The 18,052-nt window shown below is 41.7% G+C and overlaps 2 protein-coding genes across 2 annotated transcripts; one reads left to right on the top strand and one right to left on the bottom strand.

Annotated features, from left to right (window-relative positions):
• The first annotated feature begins 513 nt into the window (after nucleotides 1-513).
• LOC109474416 lies at nucleotides 514-6,463 on the top strand. The gene is made up of 4 exons (XM_019774711.1): nucleotides 514-591; nucleotides 2,291-2,549; nucleotides 3,329-6,055; nucleotides 6,315-6,463. Exons 1-4 carry the CDS (start codon nucleotides 514-516, stop codon nucleotides 6,461-6,463), a joined length of 3,213 nt encoding a protein of 1,070 aa, XP_019630270.1.
• A 2,540-nt stretch (nucleotides 6,464-9,003) lies between these two features.
• LOC109474688 (solute carrier family 40 member 1-like) lies at nucleotides 9,004-17,849 on the bottom strand. Its single transcript, XM_019775037.1, has 9 exons — nucleotides 17,672-17,849; nucleotides 15,798-15,865; nucleotides 15,296-15,455; nucleotides 14,812-14,939; nucleotides 14,147-14,261; nucleotides 13,494-13,703; nucleotides 12,613-13,275; nucleotides 11,956-12,185; nucleotides 9,004-9,460 (listed from the first exon to the last, which is right to left on the bottom strand). Exons 1-9 carry the CDS (start codon nucleotides 17,724-17,726, stop codon nucleotides 9,158-9,160), a joined length of 1,932 nt encoding a protein of 643 aa, XP_019630596.1. The 5' UTR covers nucleotides 17,727-17,849; the 3' UTR covers nucleotides 9,004-9,157.
• Between the last annotated feature and the right edge of the window lie 203 nt (nucleotides 17,850-18,052).

Raw genomic sequence — 18,052 nt, forward strand, 5'->3', positions numbered from 1 at the left:
ACAAACCGCACTGGCGATCTCAGGTTTATTTGATTTGAATGGCTTAAACGGTATCCATAGATTTAGTTCCAGAACATGCCGATTGTTCTATCACTAACATCACCTAGGAGACATTGAAAATGCAAACAATCCAAAGGCTTACCAAGGTATGGTAGCCTGTACGAAGTTAAGTCAAGTAAAGGTAGTATTAAACGTATGGCTGGTGGCGCACTAGCCAAGGCACACTGGCGGAAAGTGTAGTGGAAGGCGTTCAGTACCAAGGACACAAACTGCTTGTAATTTTCCATTTGCCAGTTTTTTTCTTGAAAATGTTTTTCTTTCCCCCATGTGCATACTTAGCCACAACCGCTTGCCATAACTCCCCCATGTCAGGGCCCCTCACTTTCTGTGGCTATATATAGCTATTGACTCCGGTTACACCTGTGCCCGAGGCACTTAACTTTTAACGACGTACACCCTGCCCCGCCTAGACGCTTTTGCAGTTTTAGCCCAGACAGAAAAAGGGCGGACACGATGGAGTCCTGGCGCGTTTGGGCGCTTTTCCTGATAATTTCAGTGACTTGTGTTGATCCGAGCCTGTCGTCATCAGCTGTACTAGACAGTGGTATGTCAGCGTTGTTACCTTCATAGGTCTAACTAGCATTCTATGCTTTTGTTAAGTTCATCAGTGATTGCTAGACATTGTAGGTTTTCAAAAGACATTTGATGTTGTTGTACGTATGACGTAATAGGCCTCCTTGAGCAACCCACCCCCGGTACGAGTATATCGATGCACAGTACCAGTTTGCGGCTCCGTTACTCCTTTACGTGATACAGCGTAACGTTCCTTTCTGTTTATGATTCCTGTTTATGATTTCCTGTGGTATCCTTAACCTGTGCCTTGATCGACTGAAAGTTAGTGACACATTAACATTTCCAAATTGACCAAGGTGCCAAAGAGTCAATTATAGAAAGATGTGTAAAATGCTATTAGGTTATGAAGTAACTGTTTTTCTCTGACAGACAACATGAAGGTGTTTTCATATCTGTTTTTCTCTCTCTACACCCTCCCCTTTTTAAGCCTGTACCCTCGGCATGACCCTAGGTCAGACGACAGACGTTATGAAGTAAGATCAATCACCCTTCAGCTTCTGATCATTGCTTTCGACGAGGAGGTTACATTTTTGGATCTGCGCGTCTCTGTGTGTCTGTTGGTGAACTATATAACTCGCAAAGTCCAAATGATTTAAGTGAGGGAACTTGTGAAAGTGAAGTTTTTTTTTTCATATCTTTATTTACACCCCTCCACCTTCTTGTTTTTTGTGCCTCCACCCTCGCCATGACTCTTGGTCAGACGACAGAAAAGGTGTTCAACCAGTTACTGTCCGCCCTGGGCATTTATTACAACCATTGCATACATGGAACGTACTTATGTTGGGGCACTCTTTAGGGGTGTTGCAATTATGCACGCACTCACACACACACACACACACACACACACACACACACACACACACACACATGCACATACACACACATGCACATGCACACACATGCACACACACACACACGCACACACACACACACACGCACACGCACACATGTACACACACACACTCACACAAACACACACGCAAACACACACACAAGTAAACACACACACAGGCACACGCACACATGTACACACACACAAACACACACATGCACACACACACGCAAACACACACACATATGCAAACACACACGCACACGCGCACACACACACGCGCGCGCGCGCAAACACACACACACACACACACACAAGCTATCACACACACCCTATCGCGCGCGGAATCACATAAAACAATCGGCATCAACAACACAGAAAGGATTTTGGAAACGCTAGACAATTGTTGACAAGGGTGTGTCGTTAAAACTAAATATTGATGAGGTAAAGGTTAAAGGTGTTCCTCTGGAGCCATTGACTAGCTGATAAAACTGGATCGGCAGCTTTGCAAAAGTGCCTCATTGCAGTGTGTGTGTACGTGTGTGTGTGTGTGTGTCTGTGTGTGTGTGTGTGTGTGTGTGTGTGTGTGTGTGTGTGTGTGTGTGTGTGTGTGTGTGTGTGTGTGTGTCTGTCTGTCTGTCTGTGTGTGAGAGGCATAAGTCGAGAAGTTGTGGATGGACCTTGATTGGTGTTGACATAAAAAAAAGGGAATCTTTAGATCATGGACCCCCAGCAGATCTCGGAGGTACTACAATACTTGCTCGAGGACAACATACATCTTGGTTGTACTTTCTTGTCTTATTTGCCTATACTTGCCTAATGAAGTGTGATGCCATTCCCACAGCTATACTTCGTTTGAACTTTGCTGGGAAATTTCTTGCTGATGTCTCTACTTACAACAACGACCTGCAAAACTTCAACATCAGCACGTTTGATCCCCTGAAATACCCTCACTGGAACCCCAAAGGAACCGCTGATTTCCGATTGGTCTACTGTAATGTGACGCAAGTCTGCTACGGTGACAAGGGCGGCGAGTGTGTCGACGATCACGAAAAGGACAGTATAGTTGGCCAACCGATCATAGGTAATGTTCATGTCTTTATTGATAGAGCTACTTCGTATTCTTATGATGATGATGACTTCTTATTTTTACCTTCGCCAAGAAGGTTATTTTTTCCATAGCGTCTGTGTGTGTGTAGGTGAGTGTGTGTGTGTGTGTGTGTGTGTGTGTGTGTGTGTGTGTGTGTGTGTGTGTGTGTGTGTGTGTGTGTGTGTGTGTGTGTGTGTGTGAGTGTGTGTGTGTGTGTGTAGGTGAGTGCGTGTGTGCGAGCGTGGTTTAGCACGATAACTCAAGAAGCTTTTGGTGGATTGTCATGAAACTTTTTGGCACCCTGGTGTCAAATAAAATGAGGATCTTATTTTCATATCATTATAAGTTGAATAAACTCTACACCGTTGCAAATAAGTGTCATTTAGGGAATTGAGGTGCCACAATATGAGGCTTTACAAGTGTGTTTACAAGTCGGAAACACAGTTGTCAGCCGAGTTATTTGTGGTCGTAAACCTCGAGTGGGCTCAATTTAGCACCAACCATAAAATGTCAGAAATATGAGATAATTTCATAAATATGTTGAAAAGAGAAGTAAACTACAATCACACGATTTTTTTTTCGATTGAAATATTACAGTTTTGGTCCACGACCGTATTTACGGCCGATCAGCAACAAAACTTTTTATTACTATTCACAATTCGAGAAAAAAACACTTACATGTTGACTTTTTTGACATTGGTATGAATGTACATCATATTAACCACCCCCCCCCCCCAAAAAAAAAACACAACAACACTACTTTGATTATCCAGGCTCGGACAGCACCACTACAGGAAAGCTGGTGGACCTGGATCCAGACGACCAAACACAATCTCAGATCTGGGGGCTGGTGGTCGGCGTGGACGGGTTCTTCAAAGGGGACTTTGCACCGCGGTCATTCAACCACATGCACCATTGTAAGGAAGGAGCTCGTAGTGATCTGGCATTATGTGCCGTCTTTCTGTCAACTTTACAAAACGTAAAGTGGCTCAACGGGCTCCAGACAAGCCAGTCCGAGTTTGCACTTCAAGTCAAGTCTCTCAGTCGTAAGGATGGCTTTCAGTTGTACATCAAACTTAACGTCTACAACATGGATGTAAACTCTACGTCTCCAGACTTCCCGTATGGCCGTGTGGTTGGTACCGTATATGCAAAAGTGTCGAAGACTCCCCATCCTTATGGCCCGTACAACAGGATGCTGTGGGACCCCCGCGGAGGTGGTCACGTGCCGTTCTATGTTGACACCAACAATAATGATGTCAAAGTGGTATTGGACTTTGGTAACAGCTTGAAGCTAGACGTCAATGGTAGTGTGGTCGAATCATCAGATGGACCCCTGCACCTCCTTCAATACAAAGGAAAGGATCTAAACTGCGGACTTCTGAACAACAGAGGATACGATCTAGGAAAAATCAGGCTGGGTGGAAATGACTGGTTTCAGACGACTGGGGGCATAGTTGAACTTTCAGTAAATCCCGAGGATATTGAAACTATTGAGAACACCCCACTGACGGTCATTCAAGTGAACCACAGCATCAATTACCCACGGCACTGCGAGCCAGTGTTGGAGGAAAGACCAGATGGCCTGTTCGTCCAAGCCATTGACGATCGTGTTGCACGACAAGAGCCCGACACTGAGTGGACTATGAAGTTTCGCACTTTCCAGTTTGGCAGGTCTGCTAAAGAGATCATCACCAGGCCCAATCAAACCTCGCCAGAAAATGACACATCAATACAAATTGTCCGCACCGAACCATCCGACATCAACGGCATTTCCTCGATAACGTTCCGGTCCACTGATCCTGGGGAGCCTAGGAAAGAACTGCAACTAGATGGTCAAGTATATTATTACAGTATAATCGTCCAAAAAGGAAGCGACGGTACAGAATTTGAGGTTAAGGACTTATTCGTATGCGTTCACCTGTATTCAGAGTACACCATCCCCAAGGAAGTGACCTGGTACGACCACGTCTACCCGATATTCCTACAGTACGCCAATCTCTATCCCGCCATGAAACAAATAATTAACCTTGCAAGCTACGAGGATGTTACTAGAAAAACCAAATTACTCAAACACGCTCTTACCCTTCCTGAAACGGACCCAAATCACATGCCGGTGACCAGGGACTTATCTCCAAAAAAGCGACAAATGATTTTATACTGGTTAGACAACGTAGACCCATCCACAAAGCTCCCCAAATTAGGAACGACCACCCACACCTTAGATGAACTAAAAACGACCTTGCAGCTAGCTCTACAGCTGGAACTGGCTACCATTCCCCCCTACCTGAGTGCGCTGTTCTCGATTAAAGATGGCGACAACGAAGAGGTGGCGGCTCTGATCGGAAGTGTTGTTCTCGATGAGATGAAACATGTGGCTCTGGTCGCCAACGTTCTGAACGCGATTGGTGGCGCACCAAATTTGAACGATAGATCTGTGTTCCCGTTGTACCCAGCGCCACTTCCGGGGGGCGCCAACCCTGGGCTTGTAGTGAAGCTTGCGAGATGCTCATTGAACCAAATTCGAACCGTTTTTCAAGGGATAGAGAGGCCAAACTGCAACCAAAAATATTCTGATGTGATTCAATATCTCCGCCGTAATAAAAAATATATCATAAATTTAAGGCACGGCAATGACGATGATAACGGCCACGTGCACACCTGGACGGAAATTTCCGAACGGTGTAAAGAGATAACAACAAGACCTCAGACCATCGGTGCCATCTACATCCACCAGATCCTCTGCCCTATGGTCACACTACACAAACAGGGGAAATCTCCTTTTAGAGGTGACAAAGCAAAGCAAATAACTGGTAAACAATGGCTTAGCAATGTGGACAGTGTACCATTTGCGGTGCATGATCTTCGCAGTGCAGTGGCTGCCATAGTGGACATCGCTACCGAGGGCGAGGGGACTGATCCGTGCGACCCGTTTGACGAAAGAAACGATGTTTCACACTTCTTCAAGTTTGCTGAAGTGGTGCACGGACGGAAACTAAAAATGATAAATGAAACAGCCCCAGACAAGTCATCATTGGCACATTTCTTTGAAAACTTTTTCGAATGTTATGAAGACATGAACTGTACAACGGCATTCGGCTTCATTGGCAAAATTGTGCCTTTCTATGAAGACGGTGTCTGGCCGACCATTTCTAACCCGCACACCAAGAGTTACCCTAAAAAATCGCAGGCTCGCCAATATTCAGACAACTTCAACATGATCTACACAGGCCTGCTGATGTGTCTTCATGAGGCTTTTAACGGAAAGCCCGACAAAATAAAGGAATGCACGGGTATGATGTCGTCACTTCATGCCTGGGGTAAAAAGCTGGTGCAGACACCGATAGACCCGAATGGAGATCCCGAGATTGGGCCAAACGCCGCACCGACCTTCGAGTTTTACGAATTCGAACCGATTGATAAAAAAAAGGAAAAGGACGTCGACTCAACTTCAACCCCACGGAGCGGCAAAGATGAGATCATGCCCGAGTCCAGGATGGGTATTAGGATTCTGATCGGTATCACTGTTATCGGTGCAATCGTTCTGTGCGCGACATATGTAGTTCCGAAGATAAAAAAAGCTGGATGGAAAAGCTGGATGGAAGGCTGGAGGAAAGGCTTAATGGAAAGAAAACAAAAGAAAGACATCTAAACGCCAAGACTTCAGCAAAAGTCTGTGTTTGTTCTTAGATTCTCAGATACGTCGAACAGACAAACGAACACTAACGTCATAATAACCCGTGTATTTGAACCATAAAGCTGTCACCGTCTCATCATCACCACAAAACCATTACCACTTCATCAAGATCTTACACAATCTCAGCGCCATCATCATCGTCCCAGCACCATGGTCAAACTATCAAGCTATCACTATCAGCACAAAAGCAGTCGCCTCATCAGCATCATGAAACCATCAGCACCATGAAACTATCAACATCTTATCAGCACCATGAAACCATCAGCACCATGGAACCATCACCATCTTATCAGCACCATGAAACCATCACCGTCTCATCAGCACCATGAAACCATCACCCTCTCATCAGCACCATGAAACCATCACCGTCTCATCAGCACCATGAAACCATCACCGTCTCATCAGCACCATGAAACCATCACCGTCTCATCAGCACCATGGAACCATCACCGTCTCATCAGAACCATGGAACCATCACCGTCTCATCAGCCATCGCCGTCTTATAGGTACCATGAAATAATCATCGATTCACCAGCATCATGAAATTACCACTGATTTATTAACATCATAATCTCAGTTGTATCAGCACCATAAAAAACATCACCATCGCCTCTTCTCGAGTCTGGAAACTACTTTCTTTAGAGTCTGGAAACTACTAAATCACCTTTTTCAGTACGTAATGCATTTTACAATACGTTATACATAAGGCTTTGCATTTGGTGTTACGCAAGCAAAGATGTTTCATTATGGTTCCACAATAATTAGTATGTTATATGTTATTAATCAGACTTTGTGTGTAATCAGGATTCAGGCAAGCAAGAATTTTACGTTAGAGTTTCAGTAACGTGTGGGATTGCGTGGTGTGCTAATATGTCATTTATTAATCAAGAATGTAGAATAAACGGCAGGTTAGAAAAACGTAGCATTTTGAAATATTTACACAGTAACCAAAAACAAGTCATATCATGTGACTAAGCAGTTGTATTGTTGAAAAAATATAAAATTCTTCACCTCGTTTTCGGTATTAGAGGCAAATTATAATGACATCTACAAGCAAATTCACAGCTTTTTGAAGGAAAGGGGATTTTTTTGCAGAAAGATAGTACTTAATGTTTAATCAGTAATCTAAATCTGAAATGTAGAATCCAGCTTCGTCATTATTTTTGGAAACGAGTTAGTCTTTAATTTAAGTAGTAAATTGTGCTAACATTTTTTTCGGACTCAGCTTTTAAATACTCGTATACAACCAATACCCGAATTTTCGAACAAACTTGAAATAATCTTAAAAGTTTCAAGAAATGAAACGTTATATTTGTCGTCCCCCCTGAATGTATATGTATCATTACCTTTAATCCAGAACATATATATTAGGTAATTATCAAGTATATGTATTGAATAATTAATACTGATTGACGGCGAGGCCTATGAAAATTAATGTTGTGTGTCCAAGTACGGTCGTGATAAATCAGTGTCAACAGATAGGGATTTTTTTTAAATAATGTTTTGGGACGAAGCAATGAAACAAATACGTTTAAACAGTGTTACGCTGATATACAGCAGAACACCGGCATTGATAACATCGTAGTTCAATCGTACAGACATACATTGTACATTCATACATGTACAACTATTGTAGTGAAGTGACCAAAGAAGCACTGTGTTTATTACTTCACTTTATGTAGCCTTTTCTGTCCCAACAGAAATGAGGAGAACATGATGGAATGTTTTCATCACTCAGATCTAAAATGTTATGTCCCTTTTTAGCAGTTGACTTTAAAAAAGTTGGATTTGGCAAGTTTTTGTTAGGGTCGCCGATCGGCTAATTGGAAACAACATTTTCTACTAGGCCTGACAGAAAAGTTAGAATTTTTTGTGTACACTGAATGGAGAATTTTTAATTAGTTTTTAATAATTATACAATAGTTTTACCTGCATGTGTTAGGCCACACCAAATTGGCTAGTTGGTTATCAGAAGAAAATATGGAGCGAGTCAGCATGTCAATCTCATCGTATTGCGAGTATGTTGGAAAGGAATACGGTATTTAAAAAGCATGCTCAAAATAAAAGGAGTGATAAATGTACCATCATAATAGACAGATATGAAACATGAATGGAAAATATGAATAACATCACTACAATTTCATAATCAAAGTTTTGTACATATTTCGTCGTGTTTCGTAAACAACAAAAAGAAAACAACTTTCTTTTTGTAACGTGAAATTGAATTCCCCTGTACAATACAGTGATAAGTATTGTTTGATAAGTTTTGATGAATGGCAAGTTGTACCAAAATTATGATAAAATGTTACTACCTTACAGGAAATATTTAGGCTCAGATGAAATGTGTAGAAGAAGTAATTTCATGAACCGGAATTGCAAAACCATCAGTGAATGAATGATATCTAACTCATTTTTAACTGTCCCCATCTCGTGGCGTGGCGAATAAATAAATTGGTGTGGCCTTAGCATGACGTTACAATTTACTTTGGATTTCAGTAGAATGTTTAGAATACATATGATTATAATATCAATATATCATATTCGCTTTAACGCTGCTTGGGGCTAATAAAATATGGTAAAATCCATTAATGTTTTTGTCATTCTTTGTGAAGTCTGCATTCAAACTTCCACTAAAAAGCGTGCACGTGATTGAACGATCGGTTTACAAATAGAGAAACGCACAGTTATCGACTGTAGTTAATATGTTTATATTCACAGAAGGAAAACATACTGTTTGTTCTCTGTCTCCTCTTCTTCTTTTCCAAATAAAGTAAATATGCATTTTGTATCACTGTGAGATCAGGATCTTATGAAGTTTCAAGATATTTTGATCCCTTCACGGTGTAATATGGTCTTTGGCGCCATGGATTTTATTTACAAGGGATGTTCAACAGCAACAACAACGTCACTTAGGTCCGTACTGTTCCAACAGGTCCCAAATGGCTTCTTCAGTAGTGGCGACTTTAATCTTTTCCACACTAAGACTTTCTTCTAACAGCTTTGCCATTATTTCTTCATCTTTTGGGCTTGCCTTGTCGTCATCGATCACGACGTCCTGCATTTTCTCTTCCTGAATTTCATTCCCAACGTTATAGTTTCTCGCTTCTCTTTGCCCTTGTGTGACCCCGGCGTCTCCTGAAGCACCAACGGTTGCACTACCGCTCTTGGACCGCAAGATGGCATTCCTTCCCCTCTCTCCTTCCTCCCTCTGCCGCTGGTAACAGTTGATCAGTAGCTTGCGTAGCATGTTTCTGTTGCTTGTGTTACTTGCACCAAAACGCAAATTTATCTCGCTGGTCTTAGGGATACCTTTACTTTAAGAGATTTGTGAGCCAACCGTCCAGAATCATCAGTTCTTGAAAGGGTTTAGATTCTTAAACAAACCGCACTGGCGATCTAAGGTTTATTTTGTTTTGAATGACTTAAACGGTATCCATAGATTCAGTTCCAGAACATGCCGATTGTTCTATCAATAACATCACCTAGGAGACATTATTAATGCAAAACAAGCGTTAAACGATCGCGAAAGGCTATCTAGTATGGTAGGGTAGCCTCTACAAAGCAAGGTCGTTCTGAACGTCCTTGTACAAAGTAAAGCTATATTATGTAGAATTTCAACTACTCTAAACATCGTTGTTTTACATATTATCTTGCTCAGTAAGCCTACCTGGGTTCAGAATGACATTTATGGATTAAAATATCAACGTCGTTACGCCACAAAAACGTGTTGGAAAACTGCGCAATCCTGGGCGCTGGCGCGAATGGAGGCCATGTTTGTTTACATCCGACCGCGCCCGAGCATTACCGAATCCAGCCGAACCGCAAGCCACTGTAGAACACGTTATTCTCTAAAATACGGCAAACGTTAATAGTGCAACAAAACACCTTAGACCTACGTAGTGTTAGTGTTGAACGTATGGCTAGTAGCACACGAGCCAAGGCACATTGGCGGAACGTGTAGTGGAAGGTGTTCAGTACCAAGGACAGGTCCACTTGCTTGTGACATTGTACTGGAAGGTGTTCAGTACCAAGGAGAGGTCTACTTGCTTGTGACAGTGTAGTGGAAAGTGTTCAGTACCAAGGACAGGTCTACTTGCATTTGGCAGTGTAGTGCTGTAGACTTATATTAAGGTACAACAACGAAATAGTAAAGTCAAGAAACTAATTTCATATGTTCATTTATTAAAACCAACTGAAAGCCAGATACACATAAACATCTTTAGAATCATATATGTAGTTAATCCTTTGGCACTCTATGGGGCTGAATTCTTACTGCTACAACACTCCTTCATCTTTAATTGCGAAGGACTACCAAGGAAAGACACCAGTAAAGGACACATGCCCAGGAGAATAAACTACTTAAGAATATATTATGAAAATATTCCATCATTTTACCCCAATTTTAATTTTTTTCGCATGTTATAAAACCTTTATTTGTAACATATTACTCAATAGATACTAATTTGCTAAATATAATATGATAATTTCCTTGATCATATTTACATTCTATGAAAATATTTCTCATAATCCTTGTAGAAAACACCATTCTTTTTTTTACTTACAACCACACCATCAAATTATGCTACAAGTCATTTTAACAAGAAATGGCAGTGATGACATGGCACTCTGGATAACACTGATCTGAATATCATGAATTCTTTCACTATTCAAAATTTTTGCTTATTCCAACCCTGAGACATAATACACATGATATGTAGTTATGTACTAGTAGATGCCATACTTTGTACCCAGTACAATTGTTATGCAATAAAGTTATTATTATCATACTAACCCCAAACAAAACCAAATCAAAGAACAACACATAAAATAAAACCAGGTTCTCTCAACACATGGAAAGACAACACACAATTAGTTCTTTTCTGTAGTTCCCAACACACCTTATTATCAATATTATTTGCAGCATTTGACATATTTATTTAGTTTGTATTCTGTACTTTATTAGTTTGTTCTGTTTCTTATTATTTTGACACTATGGTTGTACCTAAGTTGGTTATAACTATCATTTTATTATATTATGTATGTTTTGTGCAGGGAGCTTTGAAAAATGCCATCATGGTGATATGCTGACCCTGGGTAAATAAATAAAAATGAAATTAAACATGATCATTTTAGTGACTCTACCAGATTGGAGTTTGTACCTTGTACTTTTACTGGCTCCATATGCATGATCACACAGAAGTGTGATACTCAATAGTGTGATGCCCAATTTCTTCTTTGTAAACATTGTTGGCCCTCCCCTGTACCGGCTCAGCTGTGCTGTTGTTGGGGGGTTGACGGTGCACCTTCCCACACTTGGCACACAGGTACATACGCTCAAAGTGGAACAGGTGACCTCTGACCTGTAGAACAACATGGCCGACACACAGATTTAGAGCAAGGTCAGCGGAAGGTCAAAAGAAAGACAGAAGTGGGGGACATTAATTTGATATTCACCAGTTTCTATTCTTATTATATAGAAAAATTTCATTGTGATCAAAATGACCAAAAGTATAGTATGTACCATTGGTATGGGGTGAGAATTGAAATCATGGGTGAAAATACTATCTATTATGGTTTATTTGAAATATTGTCCTATATATGTACAATGCATGGGTGGTAACAATTGTGAATACAATTGAACCTGTTAATTGAATACAATGAGAGAAATCCTGGTATGGAAAAAATTAAGAAAAGACAACCCACCTTACGAGAATATGAGGCATACAAGGTGTGTCCAGCGACAACAAACGCAAAGGACAAGAGGATCAAAAATCCAAATGTTTCCGGAGCAGGGAGGATGATCACTAGAATGAAGTGCAGCATGTCCATGAAGAAGTTGAGGCTGTTCTGAACACCGAACACCACCCCCCGGTGGTTCTCCTCCACCGTCTCCTGGTAAAGTTGGGTCACGGTCAGGTCATACATCCATAAACCTGCAGACATCAATTAATAATCAATCAATAAGTCCATAACTCAAGTCAATAGATATACCATAATAGCCGAAAGAAGGCAATGACAGATACAATGAATGATATCTTAGTCTTATTAAACATTTTGTTTTTCCTATGTTTCCTCTTCTTCTGTTTCAAACACTGATCTCTGACCTGGCCAATGACCTGATTTGTTGACGTCTGTCACCATGGTAACTTTCTGTTGGGTTACATAGTGTTGCAATTTTATAGTAGGAAGAATTTATACTCCTGTCTGACCATATGTATGAATGTATTTGAGTAAGAATTAACAAAGCAGACCATATGCACTTAGGTAAACATTATGCATTCGCTTTGTAAATGTTACCTTTCAAGTCTAGTTTCAAATTTGGAAGAAACAAAACCGATACTTAGTATGTTCTGCACCTACCGATCCTGCCCAGTGTGACCCCGCCCATGAGCAGTGCCACAGACGCGTACATCCACCCGGGACGTACTTCTGCTGGCGCGGCAGTCGTGTTGATCACCGGCGAAACTGCCGAATCGGTGAAAGCGAAGGGAGACACTGATAAATTGGAGGAGGGGGTGAAAGTAGGGTAAGGGGTGACATCAGGGGGGAAGGTGACATCCGCGAGGGTGACATTAGATGGGCGGGTGTAATAAAACGGGTCAAACGGGCTCCCCGGGGCCCACACGGACACCACACACAGGATCAGGATACTCCAATGTAACGTCCCGGATATCAACCCAGTGCGGTGGAGACCAATTCTTTTACGAAGAGGAGGGTAGATGAATGTTCCACCGACTCCGAGAATTCCGCCGGCCGCGACCAGAAGGCTGACCGCGAGTTCGGAGAAACCCTGGGTGTAGACAAACCCAACGGTGATGTTGTCGAAGCCGAGAACCGTCATGTACAGACAGGAGAGTCCGAGGCCCGCGCGGAAGCATGTCTGTTGGAAGTAGATCTTCCAGCCGTTGTACAGGGTGAAGAAACTGTGGAACATCCTGTGGTGGCAGGACTGGGGCGTGGTGTCTGTTTTTGTTGATTCGTCGGTCGGGTTTTCTGCATTTTCATCATTGCGTTCTCCATCCTCTGAAAAATAATGTTGTCAGATATCAGAAATATTGAGGGAATTGATGTTGATACAATTTTTTGTTTACAGAGAACATTTGGCACATTTCTACAGGTCAGATCCAAACCAGCTTTGGGCTGGTACCTTGAGTGATGCAGAATACACCATGTAGTATTTACAATGTATTCTACATCATTGTATGCAATAAGACAAAGTTGATTTGTGAGTTGGTACGCACCTTCTGTTTTAGTCTCCTTCACGGCCAGTGCAGGAACACTGACGTACACACGATGGTACAGGTAGTATTCTATCGCCATGGAAACGATGTTCCAGCCCGCGATGAACAGGGCGCCGACCAACATGGAGACGAAGGTCATGATCTGACCCACGACCACCGGAGACAGGATCTTTGTGCAGAGGTCGATCCGCCGCATCATGGCATTCATGTCTGAGGAAAAATTTACACAAATTAGGCCTAGGAAAAAATGTTGTGTTTCCTGTTTCAGTCCTGAAAAAATTAGGGTCGGTAGGTTAAGGGATTATTATTTTTTTTAAGACTTCAGTGATATTTACATAGGGGTCCTACCTATACAATACAGTTTAACAAAGTAAAACTTGCATGAGGATACTTTTATTTTTAATGTCAATGTTAGAAAACATTTCATCACTCAGGTGTTAGAAAAAGTTGATCAGCTCGAAAAATTCATTATCTGTATCCGCCAAAAAAGTCTAGGGTTGACAGGTTTTTCTAGGGGTCGGTCTGGAAACAGGTAACACAACAACCCTAGGTTTAGGCATAAATTACATACAGGGAACAAAGGTGCATACAGTGCAAATGAATTGAACAAAATGTGCCGGCCTAGCATAGAGGATGACAGGACTATGACTTACTAGCAAGTCTCTCCTTCTCTCCCCCAGCTATCACAGCTACCCAGTCCTTCTGTAGACAGATGCTGGTAGCCTGGCCAGCTAGGATGGCAATCACTGCTATAAAGATCAGAAGTACCTGCAGAAATAGGTGCTTTTAAAACCTGTGCAAATGGTAATGAACTACTACTAGTATATATAGTATATGTAGCTATTCTGGAGAGTATCAAAAACAAAAGAAATTAGTTTCTTGACTTTACTTTCGTTGTTGTACCTTAATATCAGTCTACTAGTACACCACTACAATGTGATATGCAAGTAGACCTGTCCTTGGTGCTGAACACCTTCCACTACACTGTCACAAGCAAGTAGACCTGTCCTTGGTGCTGAACACCTTCCACTACACTGTCATAAGTAAGTAGACCTGTCCTTGGTGCTGAACACCTTCCACTACACTGTCATAAGTAAGTAGACCTGTCCTTGGTGCTGAACACCTTCCACTACACTGTCACAGGCAAGTAGACCTGTCCTTGTTACTGAACACCTTCCACTACACTGTCAAAAGCAAGTAGACCTGTCCTTGGTACTGACGTACAAATGTGTCTGTTAGGCTGGCTCTCTCCCCTTTTGACTCTATCTTTGCTTATTCACCAGATAACAAGATTGCTTCTTGTTAAAATAACACATACCTGACACAGAGTCATCAGCCAGCCACCTGCAGTGTCTTCCATCTGTTTCCGATACACGTCCATGAGAGCGAACACCACGGCACACAGCGCTACTGAGCCATTCTGGATCACCAGAGATATACGCACGGCTGGACAAGAACATTTCAGTTCAGAAGATATATATAACATTTCTTTCAAACATGTGCATGGCAATCTAGTAGTGTTAACAGTACTAGCTAGTGCACTATACTACTATGAAATCCAAGAATTCACTCACTCACACTCACAATCTAGTAGTTAACGGTAATCTTTTATTACTAGTGCACTATACTACTATGAAATCCAAGAGCTCACTCACTCACTCACTCACTCACTCACTCACTCACTCACTCACTCACTCACTCACTCACTCACTAACTCACTCACTCACTCACTCACTCACTCACTCACTCACTAACTCACTCACTCACTCACTCACTCATCTGATCAAAATTCCTTTACTGACCTCTCAAACGAGCGGTTCGGTCTATCCAGTCACCAATGATGGCTCCTAACAGCAGTACAGAGATGGACTTGGCAAAACCGTAGATGGCAGTGAGCTGTAGAGAGCCTGGAGACAGGTCGATAAGGAACAGGGCAACAGCGAAGGACCACATACGGTCTCCCTATACAACAGGGGATAATATATTACAGGGTTATTAGTGCATCAACATATCAACTGTTCTTGTGAAATTCATTTGTGTATGTATATATAAATGTATATGACTGTCTCTTGTCACGAGATAATCACATCAAGTCATGTGACAAGAAAACTCCAAGACGAGATCTTTGTTGGGTGTTTGGTTATAAATATTCGTCAAAAGAATGTTAAACTTTCTTCCAACACAAAGACACATGTACAGGGATCAAATGTTCAAGGATTTCATCTTTCAATACCTACATTAATTTTAGATATGTCTCCTTATTTTTTGTCTTATAATTCCATGTTAGGTGGAAGGTATACATACCCATGTGGAGAGGGTGGCTTCAGTATACACCAGGAACTCTGTGCTTTTCACATAGTCTTTTACCCGATCTGAAATGTGGGAAAAAGGCAAAAGAATTAAGCATAGATTATAAAGAGTATCAGTGTATTGGTGTTCATGCAGGGCTCAAAATACTTACTTTTACTTTCTGAAATATTATATGACCATATTAAACTTCATATGATCATATACCCAACCAACAATTTGTACAACTCAATTTTAGGTTATTGCAATATTTGATAAATCATACACAAGATATGGAACCTGCATTCATTCCTTGGGATTGTAAAATCAATGCTGATAAAAATGCAAGAGGGTTGCTCATATATTTACTATTTTTGCAGGCTGAAAGTGGTCCGTGGATATTTCCAACCCTGCATATGGTTAATGCATGTTCTAAGTGAATTTAAAGACAGTGAAATGAAGGCTTCTGATTTAAGTTTTAACAACACATTGTACAGTAACAGGGGTATCCAAAGTCTGGTAGGGTCGAAAGATAAATTTACTTATAGATAGAAATGTATTTTCTCAGAAAAGATTCCAACTTGAAAATATACATGCAACCAGACGGAAGTTACATATATAAACGTTGGTACATTTTCTTAGAAAGATACCAACCTTTATACATGTAACCTTTAGCATGTACACATGATGTCTAAAGGTTGGTATTTTTTCACAGAAAAACATAGCGACCTTTATACAGTGTACAGGTAACCGGACAAAAACATGTGTAACCTTCACCTTGAACAGGGACATCAGGTATGTCAACATGGCCGACAATTGAGGCAATCTGAGGCTTGTATAAAGGTTAGTTTATTTTCTCGGAAAATGCACATGTAACCAACCTTCGGCCATGATCACGAGCTACTGGTATACACAACAATCAGATAACTGACTGAAAATTATCAATTAATTAATTATCAATTATGTGATTTTTGTGTATACCTAAGATCCTCAATCGTTGTCATCCATGGAGTGGATATAGATTGATATAGATTAATTCTATGTGGTTTCTTATACTTGTAACGTTATACACACAGCACTTGCACTTACTTAGCATGGTATCTATCGTGGTTGAGGCAGGCTGTCTTCGGGGTTTTAACAGTTTCAACTGTTGAACATTTCCCTGGTCCAGCCCAACAGACCGCCCTGTGTTATGAGTTTTGCACGCCAGGAGTTGATTTGGGGCTCCTGTCGTGCAAAACCTACCGGGGAACCTAGCTGAGTTGGGCAGGGAAGAGCTCCTGCAGCCCCGAAGGGAACCCACCCCAACCACGATAGACTGGACACCGACTATATACTTGCACTAAGTACTACTACACGCTACAGTAACCCTAGCCGCGGCGACTGTTGCAGGGCTTCTCTTGCTTGCAGTCTTTTACATTAGCCTGTTGTTAGGGCTGTTGTGGGGTCGTGTGGCGCAGCGGTAGCGCGTTCGGCTCGGGACCTAGAGGTCCCGGGTTCGATCCCCACCCATGTCACCGATCTTGTGCCCTTGGGAAAGGCACTTTACACGACTTTCCTCACTTCACTCAGGTGTAAATGAGTACCTAGCTTCGGTTAGGGACGTCCCTCGGATAGGACGTTAAATGGAGGTCCCGTGTTTGGGGAGAGCCACACCCCACGCACGTTAAAGAACCCACCACACCTTTCGAAAAAGAGTAGGGGCATGCCCCGGTGTGCGATGGTACAAATTCTACAATCCGGAGTCTTGCCAAGAATTGGCATGCCATAATGATCAATATAATGATCGTGGGCATTAAAGGAAAGACAAGACAAGACAACAGTCGCCGCGGCTACAGTAACCCCGCCCCTCAAGTAGAAGATGAGTATGTGCCTGTAAAAATTACTATTACCTGTGCATCCTTTTCCTTCTTCCTGGTCGTCAGAAACAAGCTCCCGCTCTGCCATGTCTTCTTGTCTTCCTCTTGTTTCTTGTTTTATAGCTCTAGTACCCTGTCATCTGTAGAAAACTCCCGCAACATTGCTGAACGTTCTGCAAACTTCTGTACGTGCCATCAGTTTATGTGTACTTCAACCCTTCGGACGTTGACCTTTAAACTTTTAGGTTAGCTCTTTTCCCCCGGGTAAAATTTTTGATGTTTTATTAGTGAATATACTGTTACATATTTATTCGTACATAATTTAGGTATTTTTAAATGATTTTCTTTATGTCTAATCATTGTATTCCTTTGTTGCAATGTTACGAAATAGATTTGTAAATTCCTTATGGTTTT

Source organism: Branchiostoma belcheri, unplaced genomic scaffold (genome assembly GCF_001625305.1).
Source record: "Branchiostoma belcheri isolate BF01 breed outbred unplaced genomic scaffold, Haploidv18h27 scaffold31, whole genome shotgun sequence".
In the NCBI taxonomy this organism is placed as follows: domain Eukaryota; kingdom Metazoa; phylum Chordata; class Leptocardii; order Amphioxiformes; family Branchiostomatidae; genus Branchiostoma; species Branchiostoma belcheri.